This window comes from Molossus molossus, unplaced genomic scaffold, assembly GCF_014108415.1.
Source record: "Molossus molossus isolate mMolMol1 unplaced genomic scaffold, mMolMol1.p scaffold_m16_p_7, whole genome shotgun sequence".
NCBI lineage: Eukaryota > Metazoa > Chordata > Mammalia > Chiroptera > Molossidae > Molossus > Molossus molossus.
In genome coordinates, this window is record NW_023425401.1 from 60,747,874 (window position 1) to 60,774,770 (window position 26,897).

Consider the following 26,897-nt stretch of genomic DNA (forward strand, 5'->3'; position numbering starts at 1 on the left):
AGGGGTATAGCGGGATAAATGGTGATGGACAGAGGCTTTACTTGGAAGGCTGAACACACAATACACTATACAGATGATATATTATAAAACTGTGCACCTGAAACCTGTTGTAAATTTGTTAACTAGTGTCACCCCCAATAAATTCAATAAAAAGGAAAAACAAAACAAAACAAAACAAAAAAAACAAGGACAAACAACCAACATTATTCGATCCAGAAAGGCTATGATTTAAAATTGAAGCACAAATAAAGAGCGTCCCAGACCAAAAAAAGCTAAAGAATTTCATCACTAGCATTACAAAAAAAATGAATATAAATTGACAATACATACCTATCAACAATTACTTTAAATGCAAATGGTTTAAATGCTCCAATCAAAAGACGTATGGTGACTGAATGGATAACAAAATAAGACACTTACATATGCTGTCTACAAGACACTCACTTTAGATAGAAAGATACACAAAGACTGAAAGTAAAGGAATCGAAAAAGATATTTCAAAATGGAAACAAACAAAAAAGTGCTGAGATAGCAATATTTATGCCAGACAAAACAGATTTTAAAACAAGGGCTATAACAAGCAATTTGACTTCTGGGTATTTATAAGAAGAAACCCAAAACACTAAATCGAAAAGACTTATGCATCCATATGATCATAGCAGCATTATATACAACAGCCAAGATATGGAAGTGACCTAGGAGTCCATCAATAGATGAATGGACAAAGAAGATGTGGTGTATATATATAATGAAATATGACTCAGCCATAAAAAAGAGAAATCTTGCCACTTGCAACAACATGGTTGGACCTAGAGGGCTTGTGTTGAGTGAAATAAGTCAGACAGAAAAAGATAAATGTTATATAATTTCACTTACATGTGCAGTCTGAATGAATGAATGAATGAATGAATGAATGAGTGAGTGAGTGAGTGAGTGAATGAATGAACAAGCAGACCAGAAACAGATTCATAGATTTTGACAGTTGATAGAAGGAGTGGGGTTAAGAAAATAGATGCAAAAGGTGAAAAAATTAAAAAAGTACAAGCTGGTAGTTATACAACAGTCATGGAGATATAAGTATAGCACAGAAAATATATATAGTCAATAATTTTGTAATAACTATGTATGGTGTCAGATGGGTACTAGATGTATTGGGGCAATCATTTAGTTGTACATCTGAAACTAATATAATATTGTATGTCAATTGCAATTTAAAAATAAAAGATTAAAATGGGAAAAATTACTTATGCTCTCAGTGTCCTCATTTTTAACATAGAAATAATAATAACAGCAACCTTACTGGGCTGCTGAAAGGCATAAGTGAATAATAGTGCCTTGAACAAAGTAAGCACACTCAACAGACATTAACTATCCGTTTACATATACACATTACATAAAAATACATTTTGTAGTATATACATTATACATTAAAAATATCAGAGAGAATCTATTTTTAGAATTAAATAAATTATACTAAATACATTTTCCCTATACTTACTTTATGTCCTACTTTCCAATTCAAATTATAGTACTTCAGGGATAAAATGAAAACAAATATTATTTTTGTAAACTCAAAGTTAAATGTTCATCTGTATTATGACATCTTTTTCACATTAAAAAGATGATATTTGTATTACCTGAGTCTCCACACCCTGCTCCAGTAGGCGCTTAGCTTGATTTTCCACTTCAAGTCGAGCTCTTGCAATAAAAAGTAGATCATTTTCTATTACTTCGATTCCAGAAAGATCTATTCCTTGAGAAAGATAATCTATTAAAAAAAAACATACATTTAACTATTTCAGTATTAGATACATATCAAGTTATCAAGGCATCACGTCTAACCTGTTCTAAATACTGTTTTTGAACACTATTCCACTTTGAAATCTATACTCTAAAAAAATCTGTATTTGAAAAAAGTAAACAAATCTTTTCTACTCAATAAGCAATTATTCCAGAACAAAATGTTCCAAATAAAATAGAGTTGGTAAATCAAGAGTAGAAATTATGATTGGCATAAATTCAAAGTAACGTGAAGGATTACATCAAAAATAGTGTCAAATTTATTTTAATGTAACGAACATGATAATTTCAGAACTTTCTCAATTTGCAAGACTGCTTTAAAAAATTATTATATAATAACAAAATATTTGAAATATATGTAATATCTGTAGAATAATTAATAAATTATGAGCCCTGGTGATGGTAGGTCAGTGGTTAGAGCATTGGCCCGCACACTGAAGGGTCGCAGGTTCGACCGGTTAAGGGCACATACCTGGGGTGCAGGTTCGACCCCTGGCCCTGGTTAGGGCATGGACAGGAGGCAACCAATTTCTCTCTTGCATCAATGTTCCTGTTTCTTTCTCTCTCTCTCTCTCTCTCTCTCTCTCTCTCTCTCTTCCCCTCCCTCCCATCCACTCTCTCTATAAATCAATGAAAAAAATATCCTTGAACTTCCCATCAAGATGGTAACATAGGTAAACCCGGTACTTGCCTCCTCCCACAACCACATCAAAATTACAACTATAGAACAACCATCTTTCAAAACCACCTGAAATCAGGCTGAATGGAAGTGCTACAACTAAGAAACTAAGCAGCAGCCACATTGAAACTGGTAGGAGGAGGGGAGGTACGGATAGGCTGGTCCCACACCCATGTGTGACACAAAAATCAGAGGGTACCTCAGCTGGGAAGGTATTCCCTGAGGAGTGAGGGGTCCCCGATCCACACCAGACCCCAGCTCAGGTTCCAGTGCCAGGAAGAGAAGTCCCCATCACTTCTGCCTGTAAAAACGAGCAGGAACTGAGGCAGAGGGAGGCTGAGGCTGCTGGAGCCCCAGAAAGTTCCTTGAAAAGGGCCGGCTCACGGACTTACTCGAACTGGCTACCTCTGAGCTCCAGCATGGAAGAGGTAGCTTGAAAGGCACCAGAGACATATGGGAAAGAACTGAGTTGTTTGGCATTGGAGCAAGGGCTGGAGAGGAAGCTTTCTCCTAGACAGACATGCTGTCATAGGCCTTCATTCCTTTGGTGAGCCCTTCCCTGGGACAGCAGCAGCCAGCCATATGTGGGATTCCAGCAACCTGGCTCACACTGTTTGCCCCGCCCTGGTGATTCCCAGAGGCCCTGCCCCACCCAACTTTCGGGACCACCCAAGCTGTTACCAGTTGCTTTACCATAGGATTAGCCTGTCTTGAATCCTGCTTCAGGTTTTCCTAAAATGTCTGAAACAAGCAGCATCTGGTCTCAGGAGCCTCATACTTCTCATTAAATGGTCACAGGCCTGGCACTAGAAGCAGCCAGCCTTGGTTTACAACTTGGCTTTGCCTGGACACCTCCAAGCCCAGCACAAGAAGCAGCCATCAGCAGACAGCTTTGTAGCTTATGCCTGGTGGCCCTGGGTAGAACACAGGCAGTGGCTGACCTGGGCCCAAAGCCAGCACACCCAGTGGACAACTTCAGAACACTGCGAAGCACCACCCCCAACCACTTACACAAGTGACACACTCAAGGAGTGGATTCAGTGGGTATCAGAGCCTTGCTGAAGTAAGTCTTGCTCTGTGTGGTGGGTCCCCGCACAGCTGATCATCCAAGGTAGTCAGAGGTCGGTGGATAGTGGGCACAGCCAGTTCTTGCAGCTGATTAGCCTGAGTAAATCCCTCCCATTGGTGTGCCAAAAGCAATCATGACTCAATTACAACAGAAGGGTGTAGAGTCCACATGAGGGTGCACCTCGAGGGCTCACCTGGGAGATCAAGGAGGCTGTGCCACTGGACCCTATAGGAAACCACTACAATAGGCCACCCTAGGAAGCCCAGAAGACATAGCAACTCAACCTAGTACATAAAATCAAATACAGGGAAGCAGCCAAAATGAGGGACAAAGAAACATGTCCCAAATAAAAAAAGAGAACAACACTCCAGGAAAAGAACTAAACAAAATGGAGATAAGCAATCTAACAGATGCAGAGTTGAAAACACTGCTCATAAGGATGCCCAATGAACTTAGTGAGAACTTCAATGATCTTAGTGAGGGCTTCAGGAGCATAAAAAAGAACCAGTCAGAAATGAAAGATGCACTAACTGAAATAAAGAATAATTTATAGGGAATCAATAGTAGGGTAAGTAGGTAAAGCCAAGAAGCAAACCATCGATTTGGAATATACGGAAGCAAAAAACATCCAATCAGAACAGCAAAAAGAAAATAAAAAATCCAAAAAAATGAGGATAGTGTAAGAAGCCTCTGAGACAACTTCAAGCATGCCAACATTTGCATCATGGAGATGAAGAAGAAGAGAGAGAACAAGAAATTGAAAACCTATTTGAAACCATAATGACAGAAAACTTCCCTAACTTGGTGAAGGAAACAGACATACAAGTCCAGGAAGCACAGAGAGTCCCAAACAAGATGAACCCCAAGAGGCCCACACCAAGACACATCACCATCAAAATGCAAAAGGTTCAAGACAAACAGAGAATCTTAAAAGCAGCAAGAGAAAAGCAGTTCGTTACCGACAAGGGAACTCCCACAAGACTGTCAGCTAATTTCTCAAAAGAAACTTTGCAGGCCAGAAGGGAGTGGCAAGAAATATTCAGAGTGATGAAAACCAAGAATCCACAACCAAGATTACTTTGTCCTGCAAAGTTATTTAGAATCAATGGACATATAAAGAGTTTCCCAGACAAGAAAAAGCTAAAGGAATTCATCATCACCAAACCATTATTATATGAAATATTGAAGGGTCTTCTTGAAGAAAAAGATCAAAACCATGAACAAACAAAATAGCAATAAATACATATCTATGGACAATTGAATTTACAAACAAAATGAACAAGCAGAGCAGAAACACTCTCATAGATAAAGAGAACATTTTGTTGGTAGCCAGATGGGAGGGGGTTTGGGGGAACAGGTGAAAAAGGTAAAGGGATTAAGAAGTACAAATTGGTTGTTAGACTGACAAACCTCAAAGGGAAGGGGGGTGGGTGGTGGGAAGTAATAAACCAAAGAACTTATATGGATATATGCATAACCAATGGACACAGACAACAGTGTGGGGAAAAGCAGGAGGGGGACGAGAGTGGGAAGGAGGGAGTCAATAGGGGAAAAAGAAGGAATATCTGTAATACATTCAACAATAAAAATAAGTTTAAAACAAAAAAGAAAAAAATATCCTCAGGTGAAGATTAACAAAAAAATAAATCATGAAAATAAACCTTAGCATGCTTACAGTTTACATGATTTGTGCAGTGCTAATGGTTACTTACACTCAAAATCTTTCATATTAATGAATGAAAAAAATGACACAGAGGGCCTAACTATATAATTATATTGTTTATAATTCTGTAATCTTTATTTACAGAGTTTTATATATATATATATATATATATATATATATATATACATAGCAAGAAGTATGAAAAGATACCTACCAAAATTATCATAACAGTTGTCTCTGCATATTTAGAGTTTGAGAAATTTACTATTTAAAAAAATTTTTTTGGCTTAATCTTAGACATATCTAAAATACTACAAATAAACGTCACGGTTTCATTAAGTGTCTTAGACACCGTTCTAAAACTTATAGTTTCTTATTTATTTATCCTCATCTGAGGACATTACTCCATTTTTTGTTCAGATAGAGTGGGAGGGAGAGAGAGGAAGAGAGAGAGAGAAACATGTACGTGAAAGGGACACATCGAGTGGCTGCCACCAGCACGACCAACCAGGGCCAGGGACAAACTGCAACGGAGATACGCGCCCTTAGCGGAAACTGAACCTGGGTCTCTCTGGACCGCAGGCCAACGTTCTAACCGCTGAGCCAAACCGGCCAGGGCTAAAACTTATAGTTTCTATTTTATTAAGATAAATTATTTCTAACAAACAAAAATTATTTAGATAGATGACTTTGTTTTAGTTACTCTATAGAATATCAAATATGTTTTTCAGTGAATTCTCTTAATTTGAATTTTTAAACTTTAAGTCTTATTAAAATTTATACCTAGCATATGTTATCTATTTAACTGAGTCACAACTACTACCTAGGTGAAAGTACATTAAAGCATCCAGTATAATGCTAACCACTTAACAGCACTGAAGTTTCTGATTATTAAACACTAAATAGTTAGTTCTGCACAACAGGACAAAAGGAAATGATATCAAGGGTAGCTGAACAGTGGTTTTTGCAAACTGTACTTCAACCATGATGGTTTTTTTTAAATGTGTATATCTAAAGGGACACTTGCCTTACCACAGTGGAGAGTACTGAAAATACCTTTAAATCATTTGGGCTTAGATTCTACCTCATAATTTAGGTGATCACAGTCAAGTGATAGTCTCATTAGGCCTCACCATTTTACCTATAAAATGCCAAGAACTTAAAAGTCATGCCCTACATAGGCACTAAACAGGCTGGTCCCACACCCACATGTCGTGGTTAAGAATCAGGAGAGATATCTTGGTTGTGGAGGTCCACACTATTTACTAAGGGGTCCAGGCTCCCCAAAACCAAACACCAGTGCCAGAAAGAGAAGTCTCCACAACATCAGGCTGCAAAAATCCATGGGACTCTGTCCAGGTGAGATAGTGGGCTGCTGCGTACCCAGGCGTCATCTTACAGGGCCCAAGTATAGACACAGTCACAAACATTAACCCTAATCTCCAGAGAAGCCACCACAGATTGAAAAGTGCCAGGGAGGAACTGAATTGTCTGTCTTCAAGGCAAGAGCTAAAGGGGCAGGTACCATTGTTCCTTTGTTGGGCCCTCCCACAACACATCTTCTGGGCAGAGGTTGTTGCCATACATGTCTGAGTTTCCATTAACCTGCTTAACACCTCTCACCACACTGTGGTGATTCTCTGACACCTTGCCCTACAGAATCCACAAAGCAGACACAAACCTCTTTTAGAAGCTAATGAACACAAGCAGTGGGCCAGGTTGGGCCCCTGCTTTGAACTTTTCTAAAATCTCTCAAAGGTCCATACAGACCAAACAAGCGTACCCTATACCTTTTGCTAAGTGCCCCCAAGCCTGGCACTAGTGGCAGCTGGCCTCAGTTCATAGCACAAACACTTCCAGGTGTCTCCAAGTTCAATATAGTCAGCTACAAACTGCAGATAACTTTGTTGCTCCTACCAAGTGGGCTCGGGCTATACACAAGCAGCAGTGAACCTTGCCTGTACTCCAGGCCCTCTCAAGAGGCCCCAGAACAAATACATCTAGTGGTCAGCTTCAGACCACACCAGAGATCACCAAATCAGCATCACAAACAACAAACACAAAGGGTGAACCAGAAGACACCAGAGCTCTGCTAAAACAAATCCTGCTCCATGGGTCATCCCCCATATAACAGCCAATCTTCACGGCCAGTTAGCCTAAGGGTCAATCCCACCTACTGATGAGCAAACAGCAATGGATGCTCAACTACAATAGCAAAGCACACAAAACTCACACAACGGAAACCTCTGGAGCACTTGGCTCAGGTAAACAGGGAGACTGCATCACTGGGCCCCACAGGACAACTACCACATAAGACTTCTACAACAGAAGTGGGAGATGTAGCTATCTAATTAATACATAGAAAGAAATAGAGCAAGGTAGCCAAAATGAGGAGACAAAGAAACATGTCCAAAATGAAAAAACAGGATAAAGCTCCAGAATAAGAACTTAATGAAATGGACACAATCTATCAGATACAGTGTTCAGCGTAGTAGTTATAATGATGCTCAATGAATTCAGGAGAAGAGTAAATGATACCAGTGAGAACTTCAAAAAAGAGATAGAAAATATAAAAAAGGAGACAGAAAATATAAAAAAGAACTAGTTAGAAATGAAGACTACAATAAGTGAAATGAAGAATATATTATGAAATGAAGAGCAGATTAGATAAAACAAAGGGAAAGACAAGGTAGCAGAAAACACCTAATCAGAGCAATAATGCTGGTGGGGGGCATGATTGGGAGGAAGGTGTCAATGGGGGGGGGGAGGAATATCTGTAACAAAAAAATAAACAAATAAAAAAACAAAAGAAATAAAAGATAATGTCAAAAACATAAACGTGGAGTGAGTAAAATTGATAGTGATTATAGGATGTGTTCAAATTTAAGAGACCATCAACTTAAAACAGACTGTTATAAACATAGGTTGGTATACATGAAGCACATGACAATCAAAAAATATGTACAAGAGATTTACAAGAAACAAAGAGAAAGGAGAAAAACTTCCGGTCAAGATGGCGGCGTAGGTAAACGCGGAATCGCGTCCTCCCACAACCACATCAAAGTTACAACTAAACTACAGAACAACCATCATTCAAAACCACCTGAAATCAAGCTGAATGGAAGTCCTACAACTACAGAATTAAATCATCAGCTACATCCAGACTGGTATGGGGGGCGGCGGCGACGGTGGCGCAAAGGGCTGGTCCCACACCCATGTGTGGCAATTAAAATCAGGAGGCTCCCGTGGCTGGGAAGGTCCTTCCTGAGGACTGAGGGGTCCCTGTCCAACACCAGGTGCCCCGCTCAGGGTTCCAGTGCCAGGAAGAGAATCCCCATAACTTCTGGCTGGAAAAACTGAGGCTCAGGGAAGCTGAAGCAGCTGGAGCCCCAGGCAGTTCCTTAAAGGGCCCGCGCGAACTTATCGGACTCTCTCCCTCTAAGCTTGGAGGGGAGGCAGCTCAAGGGGCACCAGAGACATACAGGGAAGAACTGAGCTGTTTGGCACTGGAGCGAGGGCTGGAGAGGGGGCTTTCTCGGGGACGAAGAGGCCTTTGTTCCTTTGGTGAGCCCTTCCGGGGGCTGCAGACAGTCCCCCATATCTGGGACTCCAGCAACCTGGCTCACACTGGTAGCCCCGCCCTGGTGACTCCCTGAGGCCCCGCCCCACCCCACACAACTTTCAAGCTCACCCAAGCTGTTGCCAGTTGCTTAACCATAGGATTGGCCTGTCTTGAACCCTGCTTCAGGTTTTTCCTAAATTCATTCAAACGAGCAGCATCTGGTCTCAGCGAGCCCCATACCTCTCATTAAGTAATACACTGAAACAAACACAGAGAGGCAGCCAAAATGAGGAGCCAAAGAAACAGGTCCCAAATGAAAGAACAGAACAAAACCCCAATAAAAGAACTAAGCGAAATGGAGATAAGCAACCTAACAGATACTGAGTTCAAAATACTGCTTATAAGGATGCTCAATGAACTTAGTGAGAACCTCAGTGGACTTAGGGAGGGCCTCAAGAGCATAAAAAAGGACCAGTTAGAAATCATGGATACACAGTTAGAACTGAAGGAGGCATTAACTGAAATAAAGAATAATTTACACAGCTTCAATAATAGAGTACGTAAATCCAAGGAGCAAACCATCGATTTGGAATATAAGGAAGCAAAAAATCCCCAATCAGAACAGCAAAAAGAAAAAAGAATCCAAAAAAACGAGGATAGTGTAAGGAGCCTCTGGGACAACTTCAAGCGTGCCAACATTCGCATCTAGGGGGTGCAAGAAGGAGAAGAGCGAGAACAAGAAATCGAAAACCTGTTTGAAACAATAATGGCAGAAAACTTTCCTAAGTTGGTGAAGGAAACAGACATACAAGTCCAGGAAGCACAGAGAGTCCCAAACAAGATGAACCCCAAGAGGCTCACACCAAGACACATCATCATCAAAATGCAAAAGGTTCAAGACAAAGAGAGAATCTTAAAAGCAGCAAGAGAAAGGCAGCTAGTTACCTACAAGGGAGTTCCCATTAGGCTGTCAGCTGATTTCTCAAAAGAAACTTTGCAGGCCAGAAGGGAGTGGCAAGAAATATTCAGAGTGATGAAAACCAAGAACCTACAACCAAAATTACTCTATCCTGCAAAGCTGTCATTTAGAATCGATGGATATATAAAAACTTTCCCAGACAAGAAAAAGTTAAAGGAGTTCATCACTACCAAACTGTTATTATATGAAATGATGAAGGGTCTTTTTGAAGAAAAAGATAAAATGTATGAACAAACAAAATGGCAATGAATACATATCTATCAACAATGGAATCTACAAACAAAATGAACAGGTAGAACAGAAACATTCTCATAGATACAGAGAACATTTTGTTGGTTGCCAGTTGGGAGGGGGGTTGGGGGAATGGGTGAAAAAGGTGAAGGGATTAAGAAGCACAAATTCATTGCTAGACTGACAAACCTCAAAGGGAAAGGGATTGGGGAGGTGGGAAGAAATAAACCAAAGAACTTATACGCATAACTAATGGACACAGGCAATAGTGTGGGAAAAGGCGGGAGGGGAGCGGAAGTGGGGAGGAGGGGGTCAATGGGGGGGAAAATGTGGAACATCTGCAATACATTCTACATTCAACAATAAAGATTTGAAAAAAAAAAAAAAAGAGAAAGGAATCCAAACACAACACTACAGAAAACCATCAGCATATAAGAGAAGAGTACAAGATTATAAGAAAGAAACAGAGAATAACCAGAAACAATTAAGAAAATGGCAACTACATATCTAGCAATAATTACTTTATATGTGCATGAATTAAATGCACCATCAAAAGACAAATTTATAAAGATGTGATAGATATATATAACAGAGTACTACTCAGCTATAAAAAAAGAATGAAATTAACATTTGCAACAACATGGATGAGCTGAGAGGGTATTATGCTAAGTGATACAGGTCAGACAGGGAAAGAGAAATACCATATGGTTTTCACTTATATGTGAAATCTAAAAAGCAAAATAAATGAACAAACAAAACAGAAACACACTCATATATACACAGAGAACAAAGTGATGGTTGCCAGATGGGAAGAGTGTTGAGGGGCTGGGGGATAAAGTTGAAGGGATTAAAAAGTACAAATTGGCAGTTACAAAAATAGTCACGAGGATGCAAAGTACCCGCTTAGGCAATATAGTCAATAACACTGTAATAACTATATATGGTTTGGTGGGTACAAGACTTATCAGATCACTTTGTGAGTTACATGTCAACTGTACTTAAAATATAAAAATAATTTTTAAAAAAAATTCATGCCCTACATAACTTTTTTTTTTTTAATCCTCACTTGAGGACATTTTTCTATTTTTTGTTCAGATAGAGTGGGAGGGAGAGAGAGGAAGAGAGAGTGAGAGAAACATCAATGTGAGAGAGACACATCGAGTGGTTGCCACCCACATAACTCCAACCAGGGCCGGGGACAAACTACAACCGAGGTACATGCCCTTAGCGGGAACTGAACCCGGGTCTTTCAGGACCGCAGTCCAATGCTCTAACTGCTGAGCTAAACCGGCAGGGGCCCTGTATAACTCTTAAGACTATCATCAGAATCAAAATAAATTAATAAATGTTAAAGTATTTTATATACTAATCTACAAAGTAAATATAGGGTGGATTATAATCCATAGGAAATTATAAAAATCTGTTATTTAAATTTTTATTTTTTGGCAAATTTTGAGAAAATTATATTTGACTGGAGTTGTAGTAATGATTAGTGGGGAAATACTATGTTCACCCTGAAAACACTGACTAGAACATATAGAACCAAACTAGACATACAAACTATACAAAATATTATGTTCCTTTCTAACTAGTTATGAACTTTTTTCATTTTTATTTCTGTTTCCTATAGAAGAAAAATATCACAATTAAGTCAAAAAAGAAAAAGAAAAGCACCATGAGTAAGAGATAGGGCTGGGTTGGGTTCTAAGTTTACCTCTGCCATATGTTTCTGAATATAAGTCTTGCAGTCTTTGGTACCAGTTACTTTATTTGAAAATTAAAAAGCTAAACTATATAAACCCTAAAATTTCAAGTTATAAATTTCTAGAGAAAAAGCCAAAAGTTGTTTTATTCTTGTGAAAGCTGACCTATAACTCTGAAGACAGTTTAATTCATTCATTCAACCCATTTATTAAGAATCAATCACACAGAAATAAATACGACATACATTCTGACCCCAAGTAAAAAACCTAAAATAGAAAGAAAAAGCAAATGTTAACTTTGAGAGATCCATTGAAAAATACAGATAAAATGTTTATTATTCCAGGTGCTATGGGAACAAAGAGGAAAAGTGAATATCATACTTAATATCCTCACAGGGTCTACAATCCAGTAGGAGAGAAAAAAAATATAAATGATTAATCCCAAAACATTTCTAATGGCCCATATCACATTATCTAACCTCTCCACTTCCTCACCCCCTATTATCAACACTAAATTTTTAATCATTCACTTTAAGAAATAACCTAAAGACAAGCTAGATTTAGAGTACAAAGGGTTCTGGGAGGGAGAATCATATAACTTTTCTTACTGATTATTATTCAAGAAGGGATAAATATAAAAACAGAAAGGGGAGAAGCAACAGAAAAAAAGTGTAGCAACACCCACCAACTCCCTAGGGGAATGGAGAGGTAATACTAAATTTTCCCCTCCTGTTTATCTGTGTGTACCATCACTATCAGTGTTCAAGTTTTTTTTATACTCTTGCTCTTTGTAAAACACATCTAGGGACTGGAGCCAAGGACTTCAGATGATAATGGTGATCTCAATAACAATAACTATAATTTTTAAAGACATGGCATGTGGAAGGCATTAAATGAAGCATAAAATATGTATTTTTTAATTTTAATGTATGCATCTATTATTTGTAGTATTCTAAACAACCTTGCTAGAAATATTAACAAATTATGAACAAATTCATTTGCCTTGACCAGCAAAGTAGAATTTAGATCCAGGGCTGTCTAACTTCAATCTTTTAAGTGGATCATCCCATATCAATCTCCCAAGCCGCAGAAAGAAGAAGATTTATATTCAAAGAAATCATTCTAGAAGAATATATACAACAAGAGGTTACTGCCCTGGCTGGTCTGGCTCATCGGTTAGAGTGTCGGCCCGCGGTCCAGAGAGACCAGGGTCTGGTTCCAGCTAAGGGCACGTACTTCAGTTGCAGTTTGTCCCCCCCCCACCCGCGCCTCGCTCTATCTGAAGATGAATGCAAAAATGTCCTCAGGTGAGGATAAAAAAAAAAGAGGTTACTAATATTAGCTCAAGGCATGTAATTATTTAGGGATACATACAAACATTAGCAAAGTTAGTAGAGATAAGTGATACAAATGCTTATATCTAATTATTAAACTAGTGGGTAGTATTTGTATCTTACCCATGTTAAAAATGCATTTTTGCATTTTCCTATTAAATATTAAAAATATAATAGTCAATGGCACAGGTTATAGTATTATAAATAAGGACACTACAACAGTTATAACTATTTTATATGTTCAAAAAGAGAAGACTGAACATGTCAGGAAAACATGGACATTAGTAAGACATAAATTGAATTTACAGAGATAAAAAGTAGAAAGTCTGATGAGATTAACTGCAGATGAGACTGTGGGAAAACTGAATGTATTGTCTCATGAAGAAGAGTTTAATTCCAGGATTATTAACTGATAACTGGATAAAGGTTTTTCTTTTCCTTTAAAAAATATCATGCTGATTAAAAAATTTCTGGAGTCAGTTGATTAGAGCATCATCCCAATATGCCAAGGTTGTGGGTTAGCTCCCCAGTTAGGGCACATGCAAGAAGCAATCAATGAATGCATAAATAAGTGGAACTTTCTCTCTCCCTCCCTTCCTCTCACTCTCTAAAATTAGTCAATAAATAAGTTAAAAGAATAAAGCTATCATGCCATATTAAAAAAATTTTTTTTCTGGAAATTAAAAATATTTTAAAAGGAGGGAAACTATATAACCACACAACACAGAGGCCACAAATGCCAAGTAGATCATCGGAATATACTGTACAAGAGTATGTCTGAGTCCTGGCTGATTTGGCTCAGCGGTTAAGAGCGTCGGCCGTGGTCCAGAGAGATTTGGGTTCGGTTCCTGCTAAGGGCAAGTACCTTGGTTACAGTTTGTCCCTGCCCCGGTTGGGGGTATGTGGGTGGCAACCAGTAGATGTGTCTCTCTCACATCAATGTTTCTCTCTCTTTCTCTCTACCTCTCTCTCCACCTCGCTCTATGCAAAAATGTCCTTGGGTGAGGATAAAAAAAAAGAGTATGTCTGAGAAATTTATGAATCTTCAAACTCCCAAGTAGCACCAAAATAGCATATATCCTCCTCCTGGATGTTTATGTGAGAAACAGCAGAAAAAGCAAAAACTGACATACAGGGACTGGGCAGCTGTCTATAGACACTTAGCAATGAAAGTGACTCCCTCCTACACACCAACTTTGCAAAGGGTACAATTCAGATACACGCTTCAAGAGAAACTTCAAGCAACCTTCAGATGTTCCTAAAATACTTAAAATTTTGGTTGCACTTAAAAGTAAAGGTCTACTATATTCCTTTAAAATTGTATCCTTTTTAATCTACCGGTGATTTTGTTCTTGTTTTTAGTTGTAAATATACTTACTTACAATACCTTCTTTATTAACTTAATGTTATAAGCATTCACCCATCCTATTACAGCCCTTTTAAATAGAAACTTCTGACAGCTGCTCAATATTTCATCAAATAAATGAATCAAAAATTATTTAACCATCTGCCTAAAATGGGGTAGTTATCAGAAATAACTACTTTATCCTTACATTTAAAGATTTTAGAGCATTGTCCCATTGACTGAGAGGTCCTGTTCGATTCCTAGTCAGGGACATACAGGAGGCAGCTGATCGATGTCTCTCTCTCATGTCAATGTTTCTACAATCGTCCCTTGTTTATCGTGGCTAATCCAGTCCAGACTCTAGCAGTTGCACCTGGCATTGAAGGATTCCTGGGGTGCTCAAATACATAGGCCTACAGTCCATACGTACAGTAATTTTAATTTTAATTGTAATACAGGGATGTATAATTGACTCAGACAACCAAGAACATGCTGTATCATTTTCACTGTCTCGATCAACTTTTTAATGAATATATTTGAAAAAAACGTGATAGAGTGAAGCCGCGAAAGTTGAAGCGCAAAGTGGTGAGGGACAACTGTATCTCTCTCTCCCTTCTCTCTCTAAGAAATCAATAAAAACATACTTTTAAAAAATTTAAAGATTTTAAATATCTAGAGTATTTCTTTGGGAAATAAAGACACAATTGTTGGATCAAAGTAACTTTTAAAGATAGTGATACAAATTATCAAATTACTTTTCAAAATGGCTACATTTTGAAATTACTTTTCAAATGTATACATATTATTATATAATATTATATAATCATATAATTATATTACTGTTAATATAATCACATAGTTATATTAACATAATTATATGTATACATTTTGAAAAATAATCTATAGGAGTTAGTTACCTATAGATAGCACTGGATGTTATTGCTGCTTTCAATACTTTATATGCTTCTAAAAGAAATATGTTCTTATTGATAGTCTGATAAAAATTTTTAAAAAATGAGGCTGAATAACTTTTTTAATAGCTATATTAAGAATGTACATATTTATTCCCGTTTTGTTACATCACTTTGTATTGATTATATAATAATGTTTGCCTATTATATTAGCTATGAATATTTTCATAGTCTGTTCATTTTTAAATTTTTAGTTACTTACTTATATATTGTTTCTTGAGGCCATTTTTAGAATATAATCATATAATTATATTAACCAAAAAGCTCCACACTGGATTCTTCTACACAGCCCTGATTATTTGGAAACTTCAGACTAAAGCCTATCTTTTACAAAGCAAATATGAAAATGTAAGGTTGTGATTTATAAAGGGTTATTTGGCAGACCGATGAATTACAATCTGGAAAGAAAAGTTGCCATTTTAAAAATCAATTTGCCCTGGCCGGTTTGGCTCAGCGGTTAGAACATCGGCCTGCGGTCGGGAGAGACCCGGGTTCGGTTCCCGCCAAGGGCATGTACCTCGGTCGCAGTTTGTCCCCGGCCCTGGTTGGTCGTGCGGGTGGCAGCCACTCGATGTGTCCCTTTCACATTGATGTTTCTCTCCCTCTCTCTCTTCCTCTCTCTCCCTCCCACTCTAGCTGTACAAAAAATGGAAAAATGTCCTCAGGTGAGGATAAAAAAAAAAAATTAATTTAACAAAAACTTAATCCTTAAATCATATTATAAGATGGGAGTTTCACATCAACTACATTTTAACTTGCTCTGGAACATCAGTCTTCTATGCTACCATATCATATGTTATATAACAAACAGTTACCAGAAAATGCTGAGTTAAATTATAAATTTAAATTAAGACAAAACAACCATAAAACAACATCAAACAGCATGGATCCAGGATTATAATACTGACAGATTTAATTTACCCAATCAATGAGATCTGAGCCTCCACTTACTGAAGGTAGAATAATAATAATAATAATGTCCCAGAATCCTTATTTGCTATTTGTAATAAGTGTCCAAGTCCTAGATAGTCTAGTATAGTTTTTAAAATTGCTTAAAACATACACACACTCTCTCTGTTCATATATTTCTAAAGAAACCTCTAGAACACATAAAGTAGAGAAAAAGATCAAAAACTAACAAAACTCCAACAAAGACAACTACATATACATTTTGATTATCATTTCCTTATTCTAGCTGAAAAAGTGTTTTAAGTTTATATTTCACATATGATAAGCATATTTGAGTAGATATCTTAAATCTGGTGACAAGGAATGAGAACACCTAAACTTTATTCTACTCAATTCTATGACCTGAGTAAAATCCCTTAACCTTTCTGAAGTTACCAAAGCAAAGATTAAGATACCTGTGCTAGAAATCTCACAAGGTTTAATAAATAAAATGAGATGTTATGCATGAAGAATGTCTTATAAAACACCAAGAACTAATGTAAATTTAATATTTTCATAAATGAAGTATTAGCTAACCTCATTTTTTTTAATGGAGGGAGGGAGGGAGTGAGGGAGGGAGGGAGGGAGGGAGGGGAAGGACACTGAAAAACAGATAATCTTAATAAATTCAGTATTACAAAAAAAACCCCAATAAGGTTAAAGGTTGTACTTTTCTGACCAACCGTAATTGATATTACTGCTTAAATTATGCACAGAATAGCCTCAAGCTTAAGGAAACTCTTTTGAGTGAAGCTTTGTTTTTTATTTTTTAACATTTATTTTTATTGATACTGTTGCAGATATCCCCCTTTTCCCCTCCTTTGCCCATCTCCACTCAGCGGCTGCTCACCCCCTTACCTCACTGTTATCTCTGTCTATGGGTTTTACATAATGTTATTTGGATAATCACTTCACCTTCTTTCATCCAGTCTCCCCTCCCCGCCTTCCTTCTGTCAGCTGTCAGTCTATTTCATGTATCCATGCCTCTGTTTCTATTTTGTTCATTAGGTGAGAACACATGGTACTTGTCATTCTCTGACTGGCTTATTTCACTTAGCATAATAATCTCCATGTCCTTCTGTTGCAAAAGGTAAGATTTCCTTCTTTTTCACAGCCAAGTGGTATTCAATTATGTAAATGTACCATAGTGGTTTTTATTAATTCATCTACATAAGTCAAACCTTTATAATTCAATTCCAAAGCACTTCTCAGGGTATGTTGATCTTTCTTGCTCGTCAAAGCTTCATGGAAATTTAGCACTGCTAAAGCCCTTACTATTAAAAAAAAAAAAAAAGTTTTCTTGTCCTAAAACTTACTCTATTTCAGCTAATACACAATAAATAGCCCAGCATTAAAAAAAAAAAAAAAAGATACTGTATTTTTTCCCCCCTCCAGAAACAGGTTTTGTTGTTGTTTGTTTTTGCCCTGACTTTCTAACAACAGTGCTGTTGATGATGACATTACAGTCTAAAACTATAGATTTATGGGCTCTGGCCAGAGAGCTCAGTTGGTTAGAGCATTATCCTAATACACCAAAGTTGTGGGTTTGATCTCCAGTGAGGGCACATGCAAGAATCATCAGATGAATGCATAAATAAGTGGAACAATAAACTAATGTTTCTCTCTCCCTCTCTCTCTAAAATCAATAAATAAAATTGAAAAAAAAAAACTATAAAAAATGCTAAATAAACCCAATACAAGGGAACGAAGAAAGAACAGGAAATCAATGAAAATGGGAGCAAAAATAACAGAAAATTCATCAAACCAAAAGTTGATTTTTTCAAAGTATTACTGAACTCAAGGGGCTGGCCACATGGGATGTTTTATTCAAGATGTGGTTATGACAAAGTAAGTTTATTTACTTGTAGCAAGTAAAGGAGACAAGGGATTCATATCCAAAGTTCTGTCTGCCCCAAAAGAGGCTTAGCCATTGCTTATGTATACGATTTGGCCAATACATGTTATTGTTTTCTTTGCAGTTGGTTACATTTTTCAGGATGAGTTCCTGTTAGCTCATCCCATTTACAGATGCATCTGTAAAATACTGGACTATATTATAACATTTAGCAAGAATAACATTTAGAACTGCCCAGCCCTTGAAACCCTTGTCCTATCAAGAATCAATAAAATTAATAAACCTCTAGTAAGACCAACAAAGTAAAAAGGAGAGAAGAAAAATAACCAATATCAGAAGTAAAAAGAAGATACCACTATAGATCTCACAGCATTAAAAGAATAGTAGAAAACTGTGAATAATTCTACAAATTAGAAGGAACTATTAGAACTAATAAAGATGATTTGAATAAATCCACAACTATTAAAGAAATCAAATTTGTCATTCAAAACAATCTGAATTAGAAATCTACAAGCCCAGATAATTTCAATGTCTTTGAAAAAAAGAAATAATCAAATGAACACTTTCCAAAATCATACAAAAAAACAACACTACAAACATCATCCCTAAAGAGCATAGACACAAAAACCCTCAAAATATTACCAAATCTAATTAGCCTGAATAAAAACATACAAAAAAATTAAAAACGAAGGAACAAACACAAAAGTTGAGGAGAAGCAAGATGGCTGTAGGGTAAGTGGAACCTCCCACTGCTTGTTTCCAGCACCAGACAGATTTACAGCTGCTGCAGAGCAACCACAGTGAAAAAGCAGTTGAAGTGAAGCTGATCTGAAATATTGTGAACAGGGAACTCAGAGAAAAGAGAGGAGACAGAAGAGAGTGAGCAAACAAGCCCAGGTTTGTGGTTGGGAAGATGGAGAGATATTTTGGCAGTGGAGCCTTTGCATCCCTGGGAGCCAGGGGTCTCAGTTCCATGCAGGAATCCCCAATTCTGGAAAACAGAGAAAGGAAGGGAAATCCACGAAGCAGCAGGAGAAGAAGAGCAGTGGAGATTCAATACAGCTTGGAAGCTCAAACCGCAATATCCCAGACAAAAATTGATCCCTTTGTTGCAGCTCCAGGGACAATAGCTCTGATCTGGGACTGGGGGAGGAGCTATGCAGCAAAGCTCCACACTGCAGAGCTCTGCTGTGGAGGGGCTGAACAGTACACCCAGCAGTTACTCTGAAAGGGCCTCCATTCCTTGGTAGAACACTGGACAGAGAGCCAGGCTAGACGAAGGCTGGTCTCTGTGCCTAGGGAAAAAAAGTAAAAAGAGCGATTGGATTTCCCTATTTCACTTCCACTTCAAGCACACTGATGGAGCCCTGCCCCCAAACTATGAATCAGCTAGACCTGCCCTGTTCTGCTATGATCAGAGCCAAAAGAAAAGGTGCAGGGCTAGAAATCTGAACCACAGGGCTGAGTCTGGTGGCACAGGGAACATGGACACCTGGTCATTTGGAGCCTGGGTGGAAGGCCTGCCCAATGGCAGGCAGGCTGCACAGAAAGACTGAATGCCAAGAGGGGATAGGAGATAATTTTTGTTTTCTGGTGTTTTGTTTTTTTTTAGATGCCCTCCTACTTTGAGTGGGGGCAACAGAGTGTCAGGGAGCCAGGCAGAGCTGAGGTATTGCAACAGTGTCTGCCAAGTGAATTTTTGTCCTAGAGACAGAGGGGTGTGTACTGGACCCTTTGACAGCATTACAGGAAAGCATATCACAGCTCCCTAGTGAGTACAGCCAGTGCAGAAGAGGAAGCATCCACCCCCACTCCTACAAACTACAAGCACTACCCCCAGCAGAAGTCTGTTTAAACCACCCCAGCCAGGTCCAAGATACCCTGCAGAGCAAAGATCTGTGGGGGAAGGGAGAACAACTCACATCAGGGACATTCAAGTAGCAAGATCCAAGGCAGACCCAGTCACTGGGCTTCAGAGGACCTGCCCACCGGACTATTTGGGATTCTAACCTTCAAAGTGTCAGACTGGTGGCCCAAAGCCAGGCAGGGATAGCAGCAACTGACATTGATTGCAATAAAGGACCTGCCTGGAGGCCTGTGACTGGCACACTGAGGGGCCAATCTTGAAAAACATTGGAACAAAATTTATCAAAGGCCACAAATAGCAGATCCAAAGGGTGAATGCTGTAGGCACAAAAATCTGCAGACCCAAAATTCACCTTTTTTTCTTTTTCTTTTGAATATAATCTCATTTTAATTTTTGTTTTTAGATTTCACATAGTTACTGCTTCTCTTTTTTTCTTATATCCCTTATATCTCCCTTTCTCCATCAAATTTGTCTGTCCTTTTTGCTTTTTTACTTTGTATTCTTTTCCATTTTCTCCTATTATATGTATTATTTTATTCGTTATCTTTTAAAATTATTACTATTCCATATATATCAATGGTTCTCAACCTGTGGGTCACAACCCCTTTGGGGGTCGAATAATCCTTTCACAAGGGTCTCCTAAGACCATTGGAAAACACATATTTCTGATGGTCTTAGGAATCGAGACATCGCTCCTCTATCCATCTCCAGGTGGATCCACCCACATGCAGATATGCCCATATACAGAGACACCCACATATGAGTACCCGGGGTGATGACATCATTGCGCCAACCCCATCACATACACCCTGTACAAATACAGGTGTATGTGACAGGGTTGGCGCCATAATGTACTTATGTGGACCAGTCACATGTGTAGAGAGCAGCTACTGTGTAGAAAGCAGGTACTCTGTTAAAAGCAGCTACTGTGTTGAACGCAGCAGTATTGGAGGTAAAATGACACTTCATGAATTATAATTACTGGGTAAATGTAAAATCATGTACTGTAAAATCATCAATTACTGCAAAAAAAAAAAAAATCTGTACCATGGGAACTTAATCTGGATGCTGATTGGTCTTTTTATATTCGGCTGTGGTTGATGTGAATACTGCCCCCTTGTGATAGTAACAGGTATGTAAAAAAACAACACAGAGAATGGTAAATCATAGGAAACTTTAATGAACTGTATTGACTAAACTATGCCATGTATCATCTTTTGTATTATTAAAGCTATTGTTATATATTATTTTCATTAGCAAACCATCCCATGACAATGGATCGTGTAAAGAAGAACGCTAAGAAAATATAGTGAGGATTTTTTACAGTATGGTTTTACCTCAATAATTACAGCAGGAATTGAGAAACCACAATGTGTTATTTGTTGTGAAGTTCTATCATCCAAATCTATGAAGCCAAACAAACTAAAATGCCATTTTGATAGCAAGCATCTGAGCTTTGCCGACAAGGATACCAACTATTTTAGAAGCAAAGCTGATGGCCTCAAGAAAGCCAGACTTGACACTAGTGGCAAGTACCACAAACAAAATGTAGTAGCTGTTGAAGCTTCATATTTGGTGACACTCAGAATCGCCAGAGCTATAAAACCTCACCATTGCTGAGGATTTACTGTTGCCAGTGGCCAAAGACATTGTTTGAGTCATGATCGGAGACAAATTTGTTACAAAATTGAACACAATTTCCTTATCTAATGATGCTGTCCCCAGAATAGATGACATGTCTGCTGATTTTCTTGATAAGGTAATTCAGAAAATTAAATCTGCTCCACTTCCAACATTTAGCATCCAGTCTGATGAATTTATAGACGTTGCGAACTATTAACAGGTACTGGTTTACGTGAGGTATATTAATGATGGCGACTTTAAAGATGAGATTCTTTTTTTGCAAACCTCTTGAAACGACAACTACTGCACGTGATGTATTCGACACAGTTGGTTCATTTCTGAAAGAGCATAAGATCTCTTGGGAAAAGGTTTGTGATGTTTGCACAAATGGTGTTCCAGCTATGCTAGGATGCCAATCTGGATTTCAATGTTTGGTACTGAATGAGTCACCAAAAGTCGTCAGAACTCACTGTATGATTCATCGGCAAATATTAGCAACGAAGACACTGCCACAAGAGTTACAAGAAATAATGAAAAGCATCATAAGTTCTGTCAATTTTGTAAAGGCGAGCACTTTAAACAGTCAACTGTTTTCACAACTGTGCAACGAGTTGGATGCACCAAACAATGTTTTTGAGCTTCGTGATGAACACAAAACATTTTTTAATCAGAAAGCAAGACCGCAGTTCGAAGCACTTTTCAGCGATAAAAGTGAACTGCAGAAAATAGCTTACTTGGTTGACATCTTTGCCATCTTGAATGAGTTAAAATTATCACTGCAAGGACCAAATGCAACATGCTTCGATTTGTCTGAAAAGATCCGATCATTCCAAATTTACATGTTGCCTACCTTACCTGCTTTCTTTGAGGAACATGACATTGAACCAGACAAAAGGATTACGATGATAATTTCTGTGAAAGAACACTTGCACATGCTTGCAGGTGAAATTTCATCATATTTTCTACATCTACCTGACACCCCATTTGCACTTGCCAGAAGCCCATTCACAGTCAAAGTTGAAGATGTTCCTGAGATAGCACAAGAGGAGTCCATTGAACTTATTATTTTTTTTTAATCCTCACCTGAGGACATTTTTCAATATTTTGTTCAGATAGAGTGGGAGAAAGAGAGAGAGAAACATCAACATGAAAGGGACACATCAAGTGGTCGCCACCTGCACGACCCAACCAGGGCCGGGGACAAACTGCAACCGAGGTACGTGCCCCTAGTGGGAACCAAACCCGAGTCTCTCCAGACTGCAGGCCGATGCTCTAACTGCTAAGCCAAACTGGGCTCACTGAGCTTATTAACAGTGATGTAGCGAGAACTGATTTCTCTACAATGCCAGTTACAAAATTCTGGATCAAGTGTTTGCAGTCATAACATGTTCTATCTGAGACTGTGCTGTGCTTCTTGTATTTCCAACAATATATCTTTGTGAAACAGTGTTTTCCAGCTTGTTGGTTATCAAGTCTAAATACAGAAGTAGACTTGTTGTGAAAGATGATCTTCGTTGTGCTCTTGCAAAGACTGCCCTAAGAATTTCTGATCTGGTGAGAAAGAAGCAATCTCGGCTTCCGCACTGACATTGGCTTTTTACGCATACTGTCACAAAATGTAGCAATGCAGTTTACTGTTGTTATAGTAAGACTGTTACCCATGCTACACCATGCTTCAAGACAAAATTTCATTTATTTGTAATTAGAAGTAAAGATTTCACAATATATATATGCTTATCCAGAAAGGATATTCAAAACGGAAGGTGAAATAACCAGCTTCGCAGACCACAGGAGAAAACAAAAAAGGCTAAAGGAGTTTTTTACCACCAAACCAGCATTACAAAAAATGTCAAATGGTCTGATTTAAAATGAAAAAATGGCCCTGGCCGGTTTGGCTCAGCGGTTAGAGCGTCAGCCTGCGGTCCTGAGAGACCCGGGTTCGGTTCCCGCTAAGGGCATGTACCTCGGTTGCAGTTTGTCCCCGGCCCTGGTCGGTTGTGCGGGTGGCAGCCACTCGATGTGTCCCTTTCACGTCGATGTTTCTCTCTCTCTCTCTGTTCCTCTCTCTCCACCCCCACTCTACCTGAACAAAAAATGGAAAAATGTCCTCGGGTGAAGATATAAAAAAATAAATAAATAAATAATAATAATAATAAATAAAACGGAAAAACATAACCCACATATACGCTGCCTACAAGACACCCACCATAGAACAAAAGACACATACTAATTAAAAGTGAAGAAATGGAAAACTATATTCCAAGCAAATGGAAATGAGAAAAAAAAAAAAGCTGGGATAGCAGTATTTTATCTGACAAAATAGACTTCAAAACAAAGGCCATAAAAAGACACAAAGAAGGTCACTATATTATACTAAAAGGATTAATCCAACAAGAGGCGATAACCCTGGTAAAAATATATTCCTCTGCCCTAGCCGGTTTGGCTCAGTGGTTGGAGCATAGGCCTGCAGACCAGGAAGTCTGGGTTCAGTTCCCGCTAGGGGCACGTACCAAAAAAACAAAACGTGTGTGTGTGTGTGTGTGTGTGTGTGTGTGTGTGTGTGTGTATTCATCCAATTTTGGAGCACCTAAGTATATAAAATAAAACACTTGGAGGACTTTAAGAAAGATTGACAGCAATACAATCATAGTAGGAGACTTTAATACCCCACTAACATCAAAGGACAGATCTTCCAGACAAAAAATTTAAGAAGGAAACACCAAGCCTAAATGACACATTAAATCATGTGGATTTAATTGATATTTACAGAATATTTCATACAAAAGCTGCAGAATATATATTCTTCTCAAGTGCACATGGCACATCCTCAAAAACAATCATATCTTAGGAAGCAAAATAAGTCTTAACAAATTCAGAAAGCACTGAAACAACATCAAGCATCTTCTTGGATCACAATGGCATGAAATTAGAAATCAACTACAATAAAAAACTCAAAAACATTCAAACACATGGAGACTAAATAGCATGTTATTAAACAATACATATATTAACAATGAAATCAAGGAAGAAATAAAAATATTCTGGAAATGAATAAAAATGAACACACAACCACCCAAATTCCATGGGACACGGCAAAAGTAGTACTGAGAGGGTAGTCCATAGCATTATAGGCCTACCTCAAGAAGTAAAAAAAACCTCAAATAAACAATCTTACCCTACACCCAAAAGAACTATTAAAAAAACAACACAGCTCAAAGTAGAAGGAAAGAAATAATAAAGATCAGAACAAAAATACATGACAGAGACTAAAAAATAAATAAATAAATAAAACCAGAGCTGGTTATTAGAAAAGGTAAATATGATTGATGAGCTTTTAGCCAGATTTACCAAGAAACAAAAAGAGAGAATGCAAATAAAGTCAGAAATGAAAGTCGTGAAGTAACAACTGACACCACAGAAATACAAAGGACTGTAAGAAAATACTATAAACAACTATATGCCAACAAATTAGATAACCAGGGTGAAATACACAAATTCTTAGAAACATACAATCTTCCAAAACTCAAAGAGGAAGTATCAGAAAACCTGAATAGACCAATAACAACAAATAAAATTGAAGTAGTAATAAAAATAAAACTTCCCAGCAAAAAAAAAGAGTCCTGGACTGGATGGCTTCACAGGTGAATTTTACAAAAAATGCAAAGAAGAACTAACACCTATCCTCCTCAAACTATTATAAAAAATTAAAGAGGACAGTCTTCGCGGAAAGTCGCCGTGGTTTCCTGCTTCAACAGTGCTTGGACGAAACACGGCGTTTGACCCATCCCCCTCAGCCACCTGATCCAGCCTTCGGCCACCTCCTCACAGCGCCTGGGACATCCCCAAACCCCGCTCCAGCGCCACGCAGCCGCGTCTCCTTAGCCGCCCACCATGACGTCCACCGTGTCCACCTCGCAGGTGCGCCATAACTACCATCAGGACTCAGAGGCCGCCATCAACCGCCAGATCAACCTAGAGCCCTACGCTTCCTACGTCTACCTGTCCATGTCTTACTACTTTGACCGCGATGATGTGGCTTTGAAGAACTTTGCCAAATATTTTCTTCACCAATCTCATGAAGAGAGGGAACATGCTGAGAAACTGATGAAGCTGCAGAACCAACAAGGTGGCCGAATCTTCCTCCAGGATGTCAAGAAACCAGACCGTGAGGACTGGGAGAATGGGCTGAATGCGATGGAGTGTACATTACACTTGGAAAAAAGTGTGAATCAGTCACTACTGGACTTGCACAAACTGGCCACTGACAAAAATGACCCTCACTTGTGTGACTTCTTTGAAACTCACTACCTGAATGAGCAGTTGAAATCCATCAAAGAACTGGGTGACCACGTAACCAACTTGCGCAGATTGGGCGCCCCTGAAACTGGCATGGCAGAGTATCTCTTTGACAAGCACACCCTGGGAGACAATGATGAGAGCTAAGCCTTAGGCTGGCTTCCCATAGCTACGAGGGTGATTTCCCTGGTCATCAAAGCAGTACGTGCATGTTGGAGTTACCTTTACCTTTTCTATAACTTGTACCAAATCATCCACTTACATCTTTCCATTTGTACCATTCCTTCAAATAAAGTAATTTGGTACCCCTCCCCAAAAATATGGAACCATCTAATCCATTGGGAATATAATCTAAGGATGCTGAAACTAATGATAACATGAGTATAGCCCTGAAGGCAAGTATATATACTAAAAGGCAATAAATTCAGTGTAACATTTTAGTTAAGCAAGGATTCCCCTCAAAATAGGTATCAAACTAGCCTTGTAAGAAAGGCTGCCTATTGATGAATAGTCTTTTCTCCTTAAATAGCAATTCAAAATAGAAACATGTGGACCTCTAAAGTCATATTATATCTTTATTACATATACTCTACCATGTACTATAAAAACATAAGAATGCATCATTTTTGTACTAAAAAATTTACAAGAAAAACTTTTCATTTTTCTCTATTCAACATTGTACTCGATGTCCAAGCCAGAAGAATTATGCAAGGAAAAGAAAAAAAAGGCATTAGAATTGGAAAGAAGAAGTAAAATTATCTCTTCTCACAGACAACATGATTTCATATGTAAAAAACTCTAAAAATTCCACACACAAAAAAATGTTAAAAATAATCCATGAAATCAGGAAAGCTGCAGAATACAGAATAAAAAACAAAAATCGCCGCCTTTCTATACAGTCATAATGAACAATCTGAAAAGAATGCATTTACAATAAATAGCATCAAAAAGAATACAATATTTAGGAATTAA

At 38.2% G+C, this 26,897-nt stretch overlaps 1 protein-coding gene and 1 pseudogene across 6 annotated transcripts in view; one reads left to right on the forward strand and one right to left on the reverse strand.

Moving 5' to 3' along the window:
* COG5 (component of oligomeric golgi complex 5) overlaps positions 1-26,897 on the reverse strand; it is a 439,997-nt gene that overhangs the window by 241,493 nt on the left and 171,607 nt on the right. For all 6 annotated transcript variants that reach the window (XM_036246141.1, XM_036246143.1, XM_036246142.1 and 3 more), the window contains one exon: positions 1,638-1,768. In XM_036246141.1, the coding sequence (XP_036102034.1) occupies positions 1,638-1,768 (131 nt within the window). The remainder of the gene's footprint in view (positions 1-1,637; positions 1,769-26,897) is intronic.
* On the forward strand, positions 19,053-26,072 carry LOC118620295 (annotated as a pseudogene).